We start from the raw sequence: 16,954 nt of genomic DNA on the forward strand, positions 1-16,954 counted from the left end.
TACTGCTACCTTCTGCTAGCTCGGGATATGCCACGCGTAGGCCCTCCGACGCTTCGTGGAGCACCTCCTCCGCGTTGTAAGTCCGGGGGTCATGTCAGCATGACCAGGGCGACGCCTCACGTGTAACATGCAGCCTCGGCTCTCTCTCTCTCTCTCTCTCTCTCTCTCTCTCTCTCTCTCTCTCTCTCTCTCTCTCTCTCTCTCTCCACACACACACACACACACACAGTGTTCTCGCTGTAACTAACTAACTAACCTTCCCCCGACACAATCATCACCTCCAACATCTACCATGTCTTCACATCCCTAACTTCCAGCTGATGATGTACTGCAGCAGGATAACAAAATATAAAAAAAAAATGTTCAGTCACCTTTCTATTGTCGATCAGACTGCAACGGTGTTTTACACAGAGTTTGTGGTGCAGTGCATATATACATATACCAGCTGACTATCAACACATTTTCCGTCACGAACCTACCATTCATCAACCCAACGCACTGAGGAAGAGTCGGACAATGGGCACGCTCTCTCTCTCTCTCTCTCTCTCTCTCTCTCTCTCTCTCTCTCTCTCTCTCTCTCTCTCTCTCTCTCTCTCAATACCTCACCACCAGACAACGCGAATCTCTCGGGTTCAGGCCACGAATCCCCTCTCTCCTCTTCCCCACGAACCATTGGTCAAAACCCGGGACAGTCTATCCTCACCGAAGGTTTCTTTCTATACGAGTCACGGGTTCCATCCCGCGGTTCCTCGTGGTCACACAAACCCTATTCCGTGATCCTCACGCTTCATTCCCTCCACCAACCCCAAGCGTTCCGGTGACCAGCGTTGACCATCAGCCGGAGACTGTGTCAAGACTCCCCCCCCCCCTCCACCACCACCACCACCAACAGGGACCCAGAGGGACGGCACCCCACTGTCGCACATCCCTCCAGACAGACACCAGAACCTGGGCCACACATTCACTCCCCCGTGGCTCAAACCACCTCATGTGTGGAGGGTCACAACGTATTCTTGTCTATAATTCATCTATAATCATCCCACGACCAACTTCCATGAGACAGTCCCGGTGCTACACAAGACCTCTCTCTAAAACTGCCTGGAGCCCAAGACTGCGCTACTTCCAGCAGCAGGGATACATATATATGTACACTCCTTTGGCGTGAGACATTCTTTCGGCGACACTGTCTGTACTCCGAGTTATATAGAGAGACGCCGAGAGACGACTTTTTCACTCGCAGTGTGAAACCTCCTATTGCAGGCGGAGTCGGTAACACCCTGCCATCAAGGGTCAGCTATACATACGTGACGGACATAACCGTGCACCAGGAAACGACTCCAGTCGCGGTGTGTGTGTGATAGGCTCACCGGGTGTGGTCGACTGGGTAAGGCCCCCTCAGCCATTACTCACCACAGTCATCCTCCCGGTAATGCCGAAACACACACACACACACACACACACACACACACACACACACACACACACTTATACGACACGTGGTCTTACCATCACACTACTTACCTCATCGGTTCCTTACGCCAACCACTTGTCTGTCATCCTCCAATAAAGAGAAGCCTCCAAATGGCATTTTAATGAATGTTTAACATTCCTAGGCGTATTCAACTGCCACAGAGAAATAAACCCACAAATCTAGGTTAAGGTATAGGAAGTATAGACGCATGCCACACACGCTCTGGTGCGTATTGCTTGAACCCTTTTCGCCTACATCATTGGTGCATTAAGGTTGCCTTCTGGGAATATACGGAGGGCCTAACGTAGGTAGGTGACAATATGTCTTGTCGGGGCTTAGAATAGGTGAGGTGGAGTCAGGGCAGGTAGGTCGGGGTCAGGACAGGTGAGTGTGGCAGGGCAGGTAGGTCGGGGTGAGGACAGGTAAGTGTAGCAGGGTAGGTAGGTTGGGGTGAGGACAGGTAAGTGTAGCAGGGTAGGTAGGTTGAGGTGTGGACAGGTAAGTGTAGCAGGGTAGGTAGGTTGGGGTGAGGACAAGTGAGTGTGGTAGGGGAGGTAGGTTGGGGTCAAGACAGGTGTATGTGGAAGGGTAAGTAGGTCGGGGTCAACGTAGATCAAGTGCCACAGTAGGTAGGTGGCAGGAAGACTTACCTGTCGAAGTAGTTGTCGGAGTGGGCGCACTTGAGGAGGCGGGCGAGGGGCGTGGCAGAGGCAGCGTCCTCATCCCCGCTGCCACACCCCTCCTCCTCCACCCCGCCTCCTCCGCCTCCCTCTTCTTCTTCCTCGTCCTCTTCGTCGCTGCCCACGCCGCCCGAGGTGGCCCAGCCGCCCAGTCTTTCTGGGCCGCCCACCCCAACGCTGCTAGCTGGACCCTCGCCGCCTCCGCCGCTACCCTCTGTAATGTGACCAAACACCTTGGGTTAATCACAACACCTCTACACACACCTGTATACCTTCCCACTCGCCAACATTCTCTCTCACCATACACCTGTGCATGTCCAATTCCGCTGTAGCTGCTCACCACATATCTATACATGTCTCTCCCTGTCATAACTCTCTCACCGTAGACCTGTCCCATGTCCCATCCCGTCACGAGTCTCACCACACACCACCTGTACACGTACCATCGCAGAGGGACTTCAAATGCGGAATAACGTCTCGAGGACTGCATTCTGATGATGCACATAAGGAACATTATTATAAAGCCAATGCCACCCATCAATGTCCCACATCCCACAAACAGTTCTTTGCCTCCCCCAGCCCTCACGACAACCTAACATTTGGATCTAAATGTCAAGATGCGCAGGCCGGTTACCAAGCTCCCAAAACCATCCATCCACACACACACACACACACACACACACACACGCACGCACGCACGCACGCACACACACACACACACCACACCACACACACACACACACACACACACACACACAGAGCGGATCAAGACACTAAGCATGGATGATGACAAAAACAAAATGGGAAAGTTATGTGGTCACGATCATGGGGAGAACGTTCCCATGTCCTCCTCCTCCTCCTCGAGATCTGTAAGGGCAAACCCAGCTGACATTCCCCTGTACCTCTGCTGCCTCCCGCATCAGGAGAATAATGCATCACCAAGGCTCGGCCTTCTACCACAAGCAACACTTAACCACACCAGGCCTTCACCCCTCTGAGGAACGAAGCAGATCGTGGACTACGCCCTCGAGCTGACTTCCCGAAGACACCACACGTGAGGTAGCACAACACCAGCCGGTGTGAGTACACCACTGAGAGAGCCGAGCGGTCACGAGGACCACCCCTGCCCTCCTCCTTCCTACGATAATCACCTCTCCACCGAAAAAGCTGACCTGTTAGGCTCCCTTGCCCTCCTCCCTCCTCTTCCTCCCACCACAGACACTCTGACACCACCTGCCTCCCAGCCTACCTTCCGGCCCAAACGCTGCCAGACTCATGGGGGTGATTAAAGAGGTCCACAAAACCCGCTCGATTACGTGCGTATGAAACTCTACACAAAAAGCCCTCTGCTCTCCATTACCTCTGTCCCTCTCCAGGTAATCAAAATGCGTCGACTGATCCGACGATTTTCCAGTCAGGAAGTCCACAATATACGAGTCATGGCCTCTTGCCCTCACCCCACGATCCTCCAGCCCACTGAGAGGATGCTAACTCCCTGGGCTACTAATACACACGGCGTAACTTACAGGGAACCTTTAGAAGTCTTGGTAATACCAGAGGACCTCTTAGCCCCCCGTTCACCCACTGCCTAGTTAGCTTCCAGGACTTTATCTTAGTGGGACGCAAGACCTTCTAATACTCTCTCTCCCTCTCTTCCTTACGTTCGCCCAAGCGTTCAACTCGAGTCTTACCATAACCTGGGTACTAAACAAGACTATCTCCCTGCCTCGGGCTAATGAGGAATCTACTACAGTGGTCCTACGGCTGGCAAGACTTCCTCGCCGACCATCGTCAGACAACGCACTTGCCGGGAGAGCCACCCCAACCACCCACCCAGTCTTTCATCTGTAGAAGCTCACGGGCCAGAAGGTGAGGCACTGCGTCTCCTTAACCTGACTACACCCAGATGGCTGCATCTAGTCAAGGGAAGTACGTCAACGATGCCATCGTACTTCTAAGAGTGTGCCACCCTCGGCAGTCCAGGTAACGGGACGTCCCTACATCCCCAGCGCCCACTTCGAGCTTGTTCAGTCTTCCTGCCTAGATATCTTCATTAACAGTTTTCGTCGAAGAGAGAGATAACATTGGACTCCCCCCTCCCACCTGAATTCAACAACTACCACACATCCTCCAGTCTTCCCATACTCACGTATGCCTCCCCAGCTGGTCTTCCTCCCTGGCCAGCACGTACAACATTATCTATTAAAAAAAACGTAGAAAAACGCATGAAAGATCTTTATCATCAATCAGTCCCCCTCTACAACTTCCTTCGTGGTCGAGGTAGTATAAGAAACAGATAAGATTAAAGCCTGTGTGGGAGAAAAAAAATCCCTCACTTGACTTCATCCATACTTCTGGATAGTAATACGAAGACTATCAGCTATCATCATTACTATTATCATTATCATTATCACAGAGACACACATATATTAAACCCCGTCATAATGTGATATGTGAGCAGGAAACTGTAACCCACCAGTGAGGGTGGAAGACGACGGCAAGGTATCGCCCTCAACAACTGACACGTACGAGAAAAACACAGGTTGACTCCATAACCTCCTCCACGATCTAGACTGATGTTGGTGTTATGTGACGGACGTATCTGTGGGCTTGGCCTTAGCCTGGCACTGGGCCCCCTCCAGACAGGAGCCTTAGCCTGGCACTGGGCCCCCTCCAGACATGGGCCTTAGCCTGGCACTGGGCCCCTTGTCTTCAGACAGGCCTCTGTGTCTCCCCTCCCGACTAGGGGCCCCGTATCTGTGCCTATAAGCGAGGCGGAGGTGAACAACATAACGAAGGGTGGAGCGGGGCCACCTTAACATCAACACAGCCACGCCAACAAAAACACCGACCCGCCCCCACCCAACCTACACCGCCACCGGAAACCCGACTACCGCTTCCCCCCTTTACGCTCCCCTCCTACACCTGTACAACCCACTCTCCCCCACCCTTTATGCTCCACCCACGTCCCTTTCTCACCCACGTCTACGAAGCACCGCCATCGGGCCTTCCCTCACTCTCCAACTACGCTCCTCTCCCACCCCTCACCACTACGGTCCGCTACCTCCCATTCTCCTTCACGCAGCACCACCCACGCTCCCTCACTACGCTCCTTCGCTTGGCGCTTCCCCAACGCTCCTAACTCACCTTACTACGCTCTTTCCACACCACACATCCTAACTCCCACGACCACCTGTCAAAACTATATACTAACATGGCAAGACATTCATCTCACCAAACCTGAAAGCTCATCATAACACTTACACATCCAAAATAATACTGTCAGGTTGTTACACACACCACACAAAAAAAAATCTTTACACCCGCGCCAACGAAAGGTTTCAAAACGATCACCTTTTAACTATACGACGTCAGAATGCTTCGTCCTTATGTCGTATTATGCCACTCTGAAAGTGTGCAGCAGATCGTTGTTGAGTGTACGTTCTTATACGGCATCTTGAGCCCTCCCCCTAAATTTGTTGTTGTTGTAGGTACTTCAGATTCTGGGCAAGGGTTTTCGGGCATCCGGGCAAAAGCAGGCGACCTATCTATAGCCTCAACTTACGATAATGGTGCACCTCATGACCAAAGACAGATTGCAAAGGTACCAGAGTCTCCCCTTAACGGACAATGAAAAAATCAAAATGATATAAAACCTTTTACGTAAAAGCCATTTCTTAATAATAATAATAATAATAATAATAATAATAATAATAATAATAATAATATCCTCATTATTGTTATTATTATCATTATCATCAATGAAACGAATCTCTCAACGTTCGGAAAAGTGCAATTACGTCAATAAAGAAAAAAAGACACGTTTTCTTCCGACGACAACCCAATATCAGAAAGCTCTAGTTCCCGAGAGAGAGAGAGAGAGAGAGAGAGAGAGAGAGAGAGAGAGAGAGAGAGAGAGAGAGAGAGAGAGAGAGAGAGAGATATGATCTACGAAAAGAATATTACGATACTTCCGTTAACAGAAATACGACGGTGAGGGAAAGTGCAATCTCCTGTAGTTGTCTCAGTGTACGATTATGTCGAAGTCGGAGACACAGCATGAGGGAGGGAGGGAGGGAGAGGAAGTGTGCACGGAAACATAATGTGGAGGTTTATGAGAGCCACGTCGACGGGTAATGTATGCCCGGGATGTATTGCACCAGGTCTTTATGTACGTACAATAAGGGTACCCCCCCCCCCCCAACACCACCACGCCGTTATCGAACTGGCCGATATCCGATAACGCTCGTTACGGGCTACAAGACAGACCTAACATGTACTATGGGTAATATATATATATATATATATATATATATATATATATATATATATATATATATATATATATATATATATATATATCAAACTTCTGAACTGGCTGACAGAATTCACTCTCTATCGCGTGGAGTCTTCAGGGGTCTTAAGAAAAGTGTGTGTGTGTGTGTGTGTGTGTGTGTGTGTGTGTGTGTGTGTGTGTGTGTGTGTGTGTGTGTAACCTCATGATAAACTACTGGAGCAACTTTTCTAAAAAAGTAAAGGTTTCAAAACAGCAAGTGCTGCCTCTGAGTCTCGATGTGCGTGACATGCGTAGCACGTAAAAAAATAAAGACGCAGTTCCCTACCACAATACGTACGCAAACACCTGATCAAACACGTGCGCCACAACTACCACAATGCTGGGTCATAACTACAGCACCTCACCCACACTTAACACAGGTAACGCCCTCGCCTTCTCTCCGTAAACCACAGATAAGACCCCCTCTCCCTCATCCCTTTTCAACACACTAGGCCTGAGCAACCTCCACGACACGGCCATCGTAAACACACTAAACCCCCGGGAGTCGGCAGCACCACACGCAACACCGCCGCTCAACACTACGACAGGTGGAGGGGCGGCGGAGCGGGTTCAGGCTTTGATCCTTGGGGTTAGCCTGTGTCTGACGTGTCCAGCATGGGCTATGGTCGGTGAAGAAACGCTGGCTGATGACGACCCAATATGCCCAAACCAACACTTCTACTGGTCGCTGTCTAGCACTGTGTTGGTACTGCTCCTCCTCCTCCTCCTCCACGCTCACAGGCCAAGTTACACTTGATATATACACAATGGGAGGCACATTTGACGTCTACCAGACCCACAGACCCGAGTTACATGGGAGGTATACATATGGCATCTCCTAGGGCGGCTGGATCCACCATCATGCCCGAGTATTGAAGGTAGCGCCACACACGGGCAGCCCTCCTGACGCGTCGTACTGTCGACTTACACACAGCGTTCGTCAGTGACGGATGACACGAGGACCCGAGAGTGAGAAGGAGCCCCAACCCTCTCGAATAATGAGGGGTGAGGGATCGCCCAGCGGACGAGCCTGATTAACGAGACACGGCATCACTACACACACATACACACAAAGCTAAACCATACGCTTATATATATACTCTTTAAACACTGCACTTCAAAAACTACACCTGACCCAGCCCAAACCCCTACCTCCTTCACTATAACCAACGTATTAACAGAACCACACCTTCGAAAGGCAGAGGGAGGCCCGTGTCCCACCATCTGTGCTACAATCTTCACCAGCCGATCACCCTGGCCAGACCCCTTCCTTCTTCCCTCTAACCACAATATTAAAGACAAGGAGGGCACGTGGGACGCTCGGGGAAGCTGGGTTTCCCCGGACATCCTGCGCCTGCCATGGCCCTATCCCTCGACTCCACCAGCTATCACCATTCCCCCTATCCCTAGCCACCTCCAGCTGACACTGCTCCATGCCATTCCTCAACAGGATGGAGGGAGGAACACATCAACCTCTAGGGGCGTCTCAACAACACACGTTCCCACTGTAGCATATCCTCTAGTATCATTGTTATTGTTTTACGCATCTTTTCATGACCCTGTCTTCGCCAGTATCAAGACCGTGGGTTGGGCGGAGAGTATATGAAAACCTACACAGGTCTTCAACCACACCCCCGGCTGTTCATTTCCTCATCCCCTAGAGGAGTCGAGTGATTCCCACTGCCTTCAGACGCGCGGGCATCCACTATATAAGGAACGCGTCACAGTCCCTCAGTGCGAGCCGTTCACTTCAAAGGGAAGGCGGTATAAATATACAAGTAATGGGAGGGAGTTTGCCCTACACCCCACGCCCATCCAACCTCCTCCTTCTTCCGGTTGTACGTGTTGGGGGAGTTTCCCTCCTCTAGTACACACAAGACCATCCCTCCCACCTTTGAGAGCATCAACACGTGCCAACTGAGCAACGGTCATGAGTTAATAACACGTGTACTACTGATACGTACAGGAAGGCCTACGTTAACACACACACACACACACACACACACACACACACACACACACACACACACACACACGAGCTATTACATACGTACAGCAAACCCTCCGTTAACACACACACTGACGTATTTCGTTCCCAGGGCGGAGGAGACAGACAGCGTTGTGGAACCAGACTGTAAATACATCATCGACAGCAGTAGCGGCAGAAGATGCGGACGACGAAGTGAATCCAGTTCGACTACAACTTATACCGCCCCTCAATCTTTATGTCGCCCAGTTCTGGGTATTGTATCCCTAAACAAGGTGGATCTGGGTGTTGTATGCCTATACACGGTGGATGTGGGTGTTGTATCCATACACAAGAGCCGAAATTCGACCCCCTTCCCAAACGCAAACACTACAGCAGCGAAGTTGCTCTCTTTAACGAGATAAAGCACGAGGATTACCAGAGCCAATATCATCTTGGCTTATTTTCCCTGTGTCACGGAAAACGACGGTGATCTTCCGATATGAAAGACCTCCGACCCCAGACCCTCGAACGGTAAAAGAGTTAACGCTACGCGCACGAGTAGCAGCAAGTGCCACAATTCTACATAAAGTGAACTGAAAGGAATACTTTAATAGCGAACAATAGCGGTGAGGATGATTATAGTGATATAACATCCAATCTGGCAGTAATATGTACGGTAGGCAAAACAAACAGGGTCGGAGGGGTCACCGTCCAGCGATGCAGCTGGGCAACGCTCATCTTTACCAGCCACACACACTTTGACGTCTAATGTTGCTGGCTCACGACCCTGACGTGTGGTGGGGGGGTAGATGAGCCGCCACCTAGCCCAGCCCGGAGGATTCCCCCATAGCCTGGTCGGTGAGGTAAATGCTGCTACCCACCATCTACTGTGACATGAAAGCCTCGACACAACTACGTAGCACCCATCCCCGCACCTCACACTGGGCGTCTGGCTTTCTACCAAGAGCGGCCCAACAGGAGTACTCTTGAGAGGAGGATGGTAGTAGGTGCGACACACCAGGTGTACCCTGGGAGGGTGCTGGTGGCAGCAACGTATCGTGTGACAACGCTGGGTCTTGCTGGAGGTGTGCTCCTAATTGTACCACGTCCTCTTGTGGCTTCACCCACACTGCCTGGTTCGTCAGAAGCAAGCATGAGGGGCAACCCACCTACAGCGGTGTCTGAGGCAACCATATACCTCCTGAGGCGAGTGCCTTCCTACCCATCTCTGAAAGTCCGCGTCACGAGACTGTGACCCCCCCCCCCAAGCAGGGCGAAACGCGTAGCGTTCACCAGGTGTCGGCGTTTCACAACACTGTTGTCCTTAACCATTCTACAAACACACCTACACTGGGCACTCAGTGTATCCTGGGGGTAAGGTTCATCCGGGACTGTTTTAAGCTCCCTGGCCAGTCTTCTGTTAAAGGTTTCACAGTACTCACTCCTTGTGGCTACTAATCCTGTTCAGCATAATACAGACGAATCTCCCTCTTTCTCTCCCGGCCATAAGAATATTTCTACCTTGAGTTTCTTATTTATCTAAGTACGCTGTTCCCTCTAAAGTGACATCAATATTTAATCCTGGGTTATTTCATTGATCCTACTAACTGCTAAGATACATAACTTTCTCTTCTCCCTCCGTTGTGCACATCAAGGACACTCAATCTCTCACGATAATTCGTATGTTCCACTACTTTAACTTTATTGATAAAGTGTTTCCCTCCCTCCATATATATATATATATATATATATAATCCCTGGGGATAGGGGAGAACGAATACTTCCCACGTATTCCCCGCGTGTCGTAGAAGGTGACTAAAAGGGAAGGGAGCGGGGGGCTGTAAAATCCTCCCCTCTCGTTTTTTCTTTTAATTTTCCAAAGGAAGGAACAGAGAAGGGGTCCGGGTGACGATGTTTCCTCAGAGGCCCAGTCCTCTGTTCTTAACGCTACCTCGCTGATGCGGGAAATGGCGAATAGTATGAAAGAAAAAAATATATATACATATATATATATATATATATATATATATATATATATATATATATATATATATATATATATATATATATATATATTCTGATTCTATCATTCAACAAACTCCACTGTCATATGCAAAACATCTGACTAAACATTTTACCCTTCTGTTCTGAGAGATGTACACATATAAACAGACCACAGAGACCCAAGGTCCAATTGAGGTGGTCTGGCCTTAACGCTCGAGAGAGAGAGAGAGAGAGAGAGAGAGAGAGAGAGAGAGAGAGAGAGAGAGAGAGAGAGAGAGGGAGAGAGAAACGACGGGGCGTGGCTTGCAGACCCCTGGTGCCAGATGAAGGATCAATAATCAAAGCGGTACAGAGGGGAAATTACGGCCGGGTATAGGACACACACACACACACACACACACACAAACCACCACCACAAGGAGTGTCCCCTCACCCCACCCCACCACACGATCCCTACTGAACACGACTTAAGATATGGTCCCCTCCCTTTCCCCCTCCCTCCATGTCACATCCCTCCTCCCCTGTCACCTCCAGCTCACTGGCACAGGGTCGCCTACGGCAAAGAGTTACCACATACAGCCACATACATCACACCTAAAAGCAAACTGCGCAGCCTTTTCCTTAACTTCATTTAAAGGTCCTGACACCAAGAGAGGGCTGTCTTGTTCACGGCCAGAGACAGAGGAGGTATGGATGAGTGTCACTCAAAATTACACGCACACACACACACACGGGTGAACCTCGTCTCCAACAAGATCTAATGAACTATCTTAACAAAATTTCAAAATCAAAATCGAGAAGAGCCTCCATTTAGAACAAACCTAAATGTCACCTTAAACTTTCATGCGCATAATAGGTATGTGGCGATGACTATAGCTACCATACAACAGGTATGACAGTCCATTATAGCAATCCATATAATAGGTATGCCAGTCACCAAGCAAAGGGCTTCCCCCGTCCCCGTACACTACCAGTGGATGACAGAACACTGCTGTCATCGCTAGGAGGAGGGAGGAGGGTGAGGTGCTGAGTTACCAATGCCTCACAGCTGGAGCCTCTTCCTCAGCTGCTGCATCACTGGTCTCCCGCCTCAGCTAACACCATACATCCCCCTCCCCCACCCACCCAACCCCCAGTTCTAGTCATGCCATCAGGACCACAGGGCCACCACCACCAACCCCCCCCCCCCACTCACACACACACCCCTACACATCCATCCACCACATCACCCCCCCAACCCCCGGTCAACGTGCCGCGGCCCTCCTGTCACCTCCCCCCCCCACACACACACACACATTGTGGAGGAGCGCAACTGTCTGTTCGTCCGTCTTGTCCCCCCGGCCCCGGCCCCGGCCCCGCCCCGCTCTAAGACCCGGCCGGAAGTTAATATTAACGGGGGTTAACCCAACTTCCGCTAACTTCACCGTCGGGCCCGAACCACCGTCGGGCCACACCGCCTGCGTCTGTACCTACCCCCTTCCCCCACACACACACGCTGCAGCTAAACCTATACTGCAGCGTAACTGCACGAGCACAACCCTACACCAACGCGAGGACAGAGGCAAGTCTTCTAAGAATCCGGAGCCTCACATTCGCTGGCGTTGACTGGACAGAAGTTGATCTCAACGAATCCCAACTTTGCAAAGTGTAGGAAAAAAAATAGAAAAAACTTTTTCTAAAACTAGGCCATGTTTCACTTCAAAACCACACTGAGCAAGGGTTCATGACTACGTGAGAGAGTGGTGTTTGGAAGCTAGAACTGCCTGATACATACACTGCCCCTCTCCTCATCAAAGGAGGAATCAAATAATAACAACAGATAAGATACCCCCTTCATATATGTCTATTGTATATACACCCAGAATTCGAGTCGCCCTTACCCATAAACACTATCGGTCACCCAGCCTTCTAACCCTGGGGCACGCTGACTTACCAAATCCCATTTTCTTTGTTTCATAATCAGTCATAGGGACTGGGGATTCCACTGGGGATCTCCCATACCGGTGGAAAAAGACCCGGTTAGCGACCCCACCAGCTGGGAAAGGATGGCAGTTTAACAACGGGGGTCGCGTCCGGCCGGAGCGATAGCAATCCATCGTCAAAAGACTCACACGTGCAGTGCCTAAGAGACTCACACGTGCAGTGCCTAAGAGACTCACACGTGCAGTGCCTAAGAGACTCACACGTGCAGAGCCTAAGAGACTCACACGTGCAGAGCATAAGAGACTCGTGCAGAGCATCAAACACGAGTAATGAGTAAGCATAAAGAATATCAACAGCAGCAGTAATCACCCATTTACAGTGAGCTAATTAAGAGAGCCAATACACAGTCAGACAAAATGAATCAACTAACGTTAATTACTCCATGAATGGATAGCATACCACCCCTACTTACATCCGAAGTGGATGAACAACATACATGACATATGAAGAGAAGTTTTAAATAATCGAAAGGACGAATCCAAAATGAACAAAAACTAATGAATAATTCAGAATATATACAAGCAAGGTGGAGAGAGAGAGAGAGAGAGAGAGAGAGAGAGAGAGAGAGAGAGAGAGAGAGAGAGAGAGAGGAGGGGGGAGAGATTACAAACGGCGGAGGTCGGCTAATCACGGACCCTCATATACATGATGGAGCCACAGTACACGCTCTTGAGGACGGCGGGATAACCTCCACAGTACCACGACCTCACCCACTGAGCACGACGACTTCACCCACTGAGTAGGACGACTTCACCCACTGAGCACGACGACTTCACCCACTGAGCACGACGACTTCACCCACTGAGCACGACGACTTCACCCACTGAGTAGGACGACTTCACCCACTGAGCACGACGACTTCACCCACTGAACACGACGACTTAATCTCATGAATACAATGTTTTAACCTCTTAAGTAAATGACTAACCCTTGAGTAAGACGACTTAACTCCATGAGCACGATGACTTACCCCCTTGAGTAAGACGACTTAACCCCCCTGAGTAAGACGACGACGTAACACCTCATCAAGACGACTTAACCCCATGAGTACCACAAATCAACCCTTCAGTAAGACGACTTAAAACTCCTTGTGGTTGCGACGACCCGACCCTTCTTCCTTCAGCCGGACGACTTTTAAACTCCCAGATGAGGACGACCACTTCATCCTTCAGTCCAGTAAGCTGATCCTCAGCATTAAACGCCATAACTTTAGTAACAGTCGAGTTTTAGGTTAAAGTTACAGACTCACTCAAGGGCTATTAAGTAATGGTACTATAAGGAGAGTATTAAGGGGTTCCATTACGACAGAACTGGAAAATGAGATCGGTATGAAAAAGGGGGGCGTAACACACAGACACACACACACTTAAAAACAGGTAGACCTAAGTGCACCTTCTCCATTCGGCAGTTTAATGTGTTTGAAAAAAAAAAGTACTACACTGGCATGCCAGCGACGAGATGATTTTGTCTCAACCCATACGTAGTCAATGGGAATGTCAGGGATCAACTCTTATTAATTACTGTTATGTTAATGTCAGCGATCAACTTTGATAATGACGTGTTACTACCTCTCCCCCCCCCCCCACACACACACACGGTGGTAGAGCTTGGTGGCCTCCGCATCAAAACTAGATTTCAAGAACGTCTTCGACCCTTGCTATGAAGCGATGCCGCCATCTGGTGGGTCCACCAGTGCTTGCCCCCCCCCCCTCCTCCTCCTCCTCCTGCCCCGAAAGCACGTGCGGAAGAGGGGGGTGACAAGGATGCCTCCCCCTCACTCCTCGTGCCTCTGAGGAAGTGAACATAAGACACGAGAGTTCACAGCGGATGGAGGCGATGCGCTACTACATCGGCGGCACCGGGGTAGGGCACTTGACGGGGGCGGCGCGGCAATACAGGAGGGGGAGGTGGTGATGGCAGCGGCGGCAGGAGGGAGGGCGGAGGTAGGTGGTAGTGTTAGGGTTTCTACCCTGGCTGCTCCCACTAATCCCCTTCATCATGTCCCTGGACCAACTCGCTACCTAACCCCCTGACGCTGGGTTGTGGTGGTGGTCGGGCGGGCAAGGAGGCGGCCCACACTGCCACGGATCAGGTTTCCTCAAACAGCTCGTTTGGAAGGTTGTGGCCGTGCTGGCCAAGACCACCCTCCTCCGACCCACCACCTCCCCTCCCTCCCTCCTAGTCTTCCGCCGGATGTTGGGGGGTGGGGGGGGGGGGGGAGAAGAAGGGGAGGAGGGCCTGGTTCTTGGCGGAATCCCCCATCCCCAGCACACGGGGAAGGGAAAAGCAGCGGGTACGGCGAGGGAGTGAGGCAGACAAGCAGGGAGGGAGGGAGGGAGGTAGGTAACCTGATGGGCAGACACGGAGGCCCAAGATGAGTACGTGAGGAGAGATGGAAGCCAAGACAGATGGAGGGAAGGAAGGGAAAACGGAGAGAAGGCGGCAGGAAGCTAATAAATCAGACACGTTAGCTGGAAGTAGATAAAGATAGAGAGGGAGGAAGTTTAAGATAAGGCGATACACGTAGGTAGGTTGCCAGGTATAAAGATGGGTAGGTAGGGAGAGGAGGGCATAGGTAAGGTAGGTTACGAAGGTATGCAGGCAGGAAGGTAGGTATAAAAAAAAAAAAAAAGGCGTGGGAAAAGGGGAGAGTGATGGGAGAAGGGAAGGAGCTGGGAGTGTCGAGATGATGGGCAGGGAGGGAGTGGCTGGTGAGGTGATCATGGCAGCAAGGTTACTAGGCCTGCCCCCCCCCCCCTTTCCCACCAACTGCTACCCCTTCCACCTCCTGCTGTCCCTCACACCCCCTACCTTACTGCTGTTCTCCCCCACACCCCCTATCCTACTGCTGGTGCCCACCACACCCTCTCCTTATGTTGACTTTCACGCCTCCCCACCACATTCCCCTGACCACACCTCTCCCCCTCACCGTACACGACTACATCACAGTGGACCCCCTTCCTCCCCGCTGCCTCAGCCACACACCCAGGAGCCTCTCTGGTGATGTGCCACTCATGGGGGCGTCGGAGGCCTGGCCCTGGGGCGGAGCCACACACACACACACACACGTTTCAACACTCGAGCCGCAGAGGAACTTGTCCCCAGACCTCAACCCCTCAGGACGGTATGGTGAGTCTGGAGTGGAAGGTTTGGCAGGTCTAGGGTGGCACCAGGGGACTGTGTACAGAACACGGTAGACGACCAGACAGACGGAGTGAGGCCAGCACACAGCAGCAGCCAGGGGTGAACTTTATGGCAAGACTGGAGACGAAGATACACGTAAAATCTTTTTCAGTAACGTCTTTGAAATAAAAAAAAAATCTCCAGAAACGAAAAATTAGTATTAAAAAAAAGTAAAAAAATACATTCCATGCTGAGCAATGGATAACGTAGAGTGAGGAGGAACTCCTTCATGCCTCGAGCCACGGAATGAACGGGAAACCGCGACGAAGTTGTGAGTGTCTCATAACCTGTGTATGGCGGAGACGGCCTCACGCCCCAGCCCAGGCTCGAATCCGAACTGTAGTGTATGTAAATTTGTATTTCCAAAGCTATATATATATATATATATATATATATATATATATATATATATATGTGTGTGTGTGTGTGTGTGTGTGTGTGTGTGTGTGTGTGTCACATCATCAAAGCTGCGTTAGATTAAACCCCACATGTCCCCTACCACCAAGATGGGGGGGGGGGGGGGGGACACACCACTAAACACTTTAAGGTCGATAGTGGCTGTCTTCAAACCTCCGACGTAACCAGGGTTCGAATCCCACCCACTCAACCTTACGGGCTGACAGGTCGACGGCCAAGGGGGTGTCGTGCCCTCGTCGTCATGCTCCAAGTCGTAAGTCAGACTCGTGGGCATGAATCACGACTCACATACGCCCTCCCTTGTCGAGTACAGAAACTTGGGTCATCATGAGAAGGTGGTGCGAGCGGGGAGGGGGCTCTTCCCTAATCTTCCATAGCTTTTATGAAGTAGTTCGACGAGAAAGTGATCTATGTCAGGCATGGCTTTCTATCTATCTGTCTGCTTACTTCCCTATACAGTTTGCCTTGTATTAGAGGCGTTACGAGCCGTCTCCACATCAGTAGCATGATGGTCGCTAGTGACTACATTTTCAAAACTCCTGCCAAGAGGCGTGAGTCTGCCTCTCTTCCTTGCAAGCTCACACAACCCTCCTCCCTCCGTCTACAACTCACATGCGCCGTGTTTGCAAAACCTCCATTTATGTGCTATATTACTTTTAAACTCCCTTGTGAGTAATGAGTGACCCTATGAACATCATGTTTTCATTCAAACCTCATGGTGTTAGGTACAGCGAGGAGGAGAAGGGCGGGGGGGTAATTCATCACCTGGCGATGGGCGACAGAACGCGAGTGACGAAGGCGTGTGTCGCGTGGGTCAGGGGCCCCCCACCCAGCGTCCGCTGTTGGGAAGTCCCGCGCTCCTCCATACAATGTGCAGTGACACACTCACGACAGTGTACTGGTATATCAGC

At 50.8% G+C, this 16,954-nt stretch overlaps 1 protein-coding gene across 1 annotated transcript in view; it reads right to left on the minus strand.

Moving 5' to 3' along the window:
- Nucleotides 1-16,954, minus strand: part of LOC139748203 (serine/threonine-protein phosphatase 4 regulatory subunit 1-like) — a 360,191-nt gene that overhangs the window by 316,015 nt on the left and 27,222 nt on the right. The window contains exon 3 of the mRNA XM_071661026.1: nucleotides 2,122-2,365. Coding sequence (XP_071517127.1) covers nucleotides 2,122-2,365 — 244 coding nt within the window. The remainder of the gene's footprint in view (nucleotides 1-2,121; nucleotides 2,366-16,954) is intronic.

The sequence above is a fragment of the Panulirus ornatus genome, chromosome 73 (assembly GCF_036320965.1).
Source record: "Panulirus ornatus isolate Po-2019 chromosome 73, ASM3632096v1, whole genome shotgun sequence".
In the NCBI taxonomy this organism is placed as follows: Eukaryota; Metazoa; Arthropoda; class Malacostraca; order Decapoda; family Palinuridae; genus Panulirus; species Panulirus ornatus.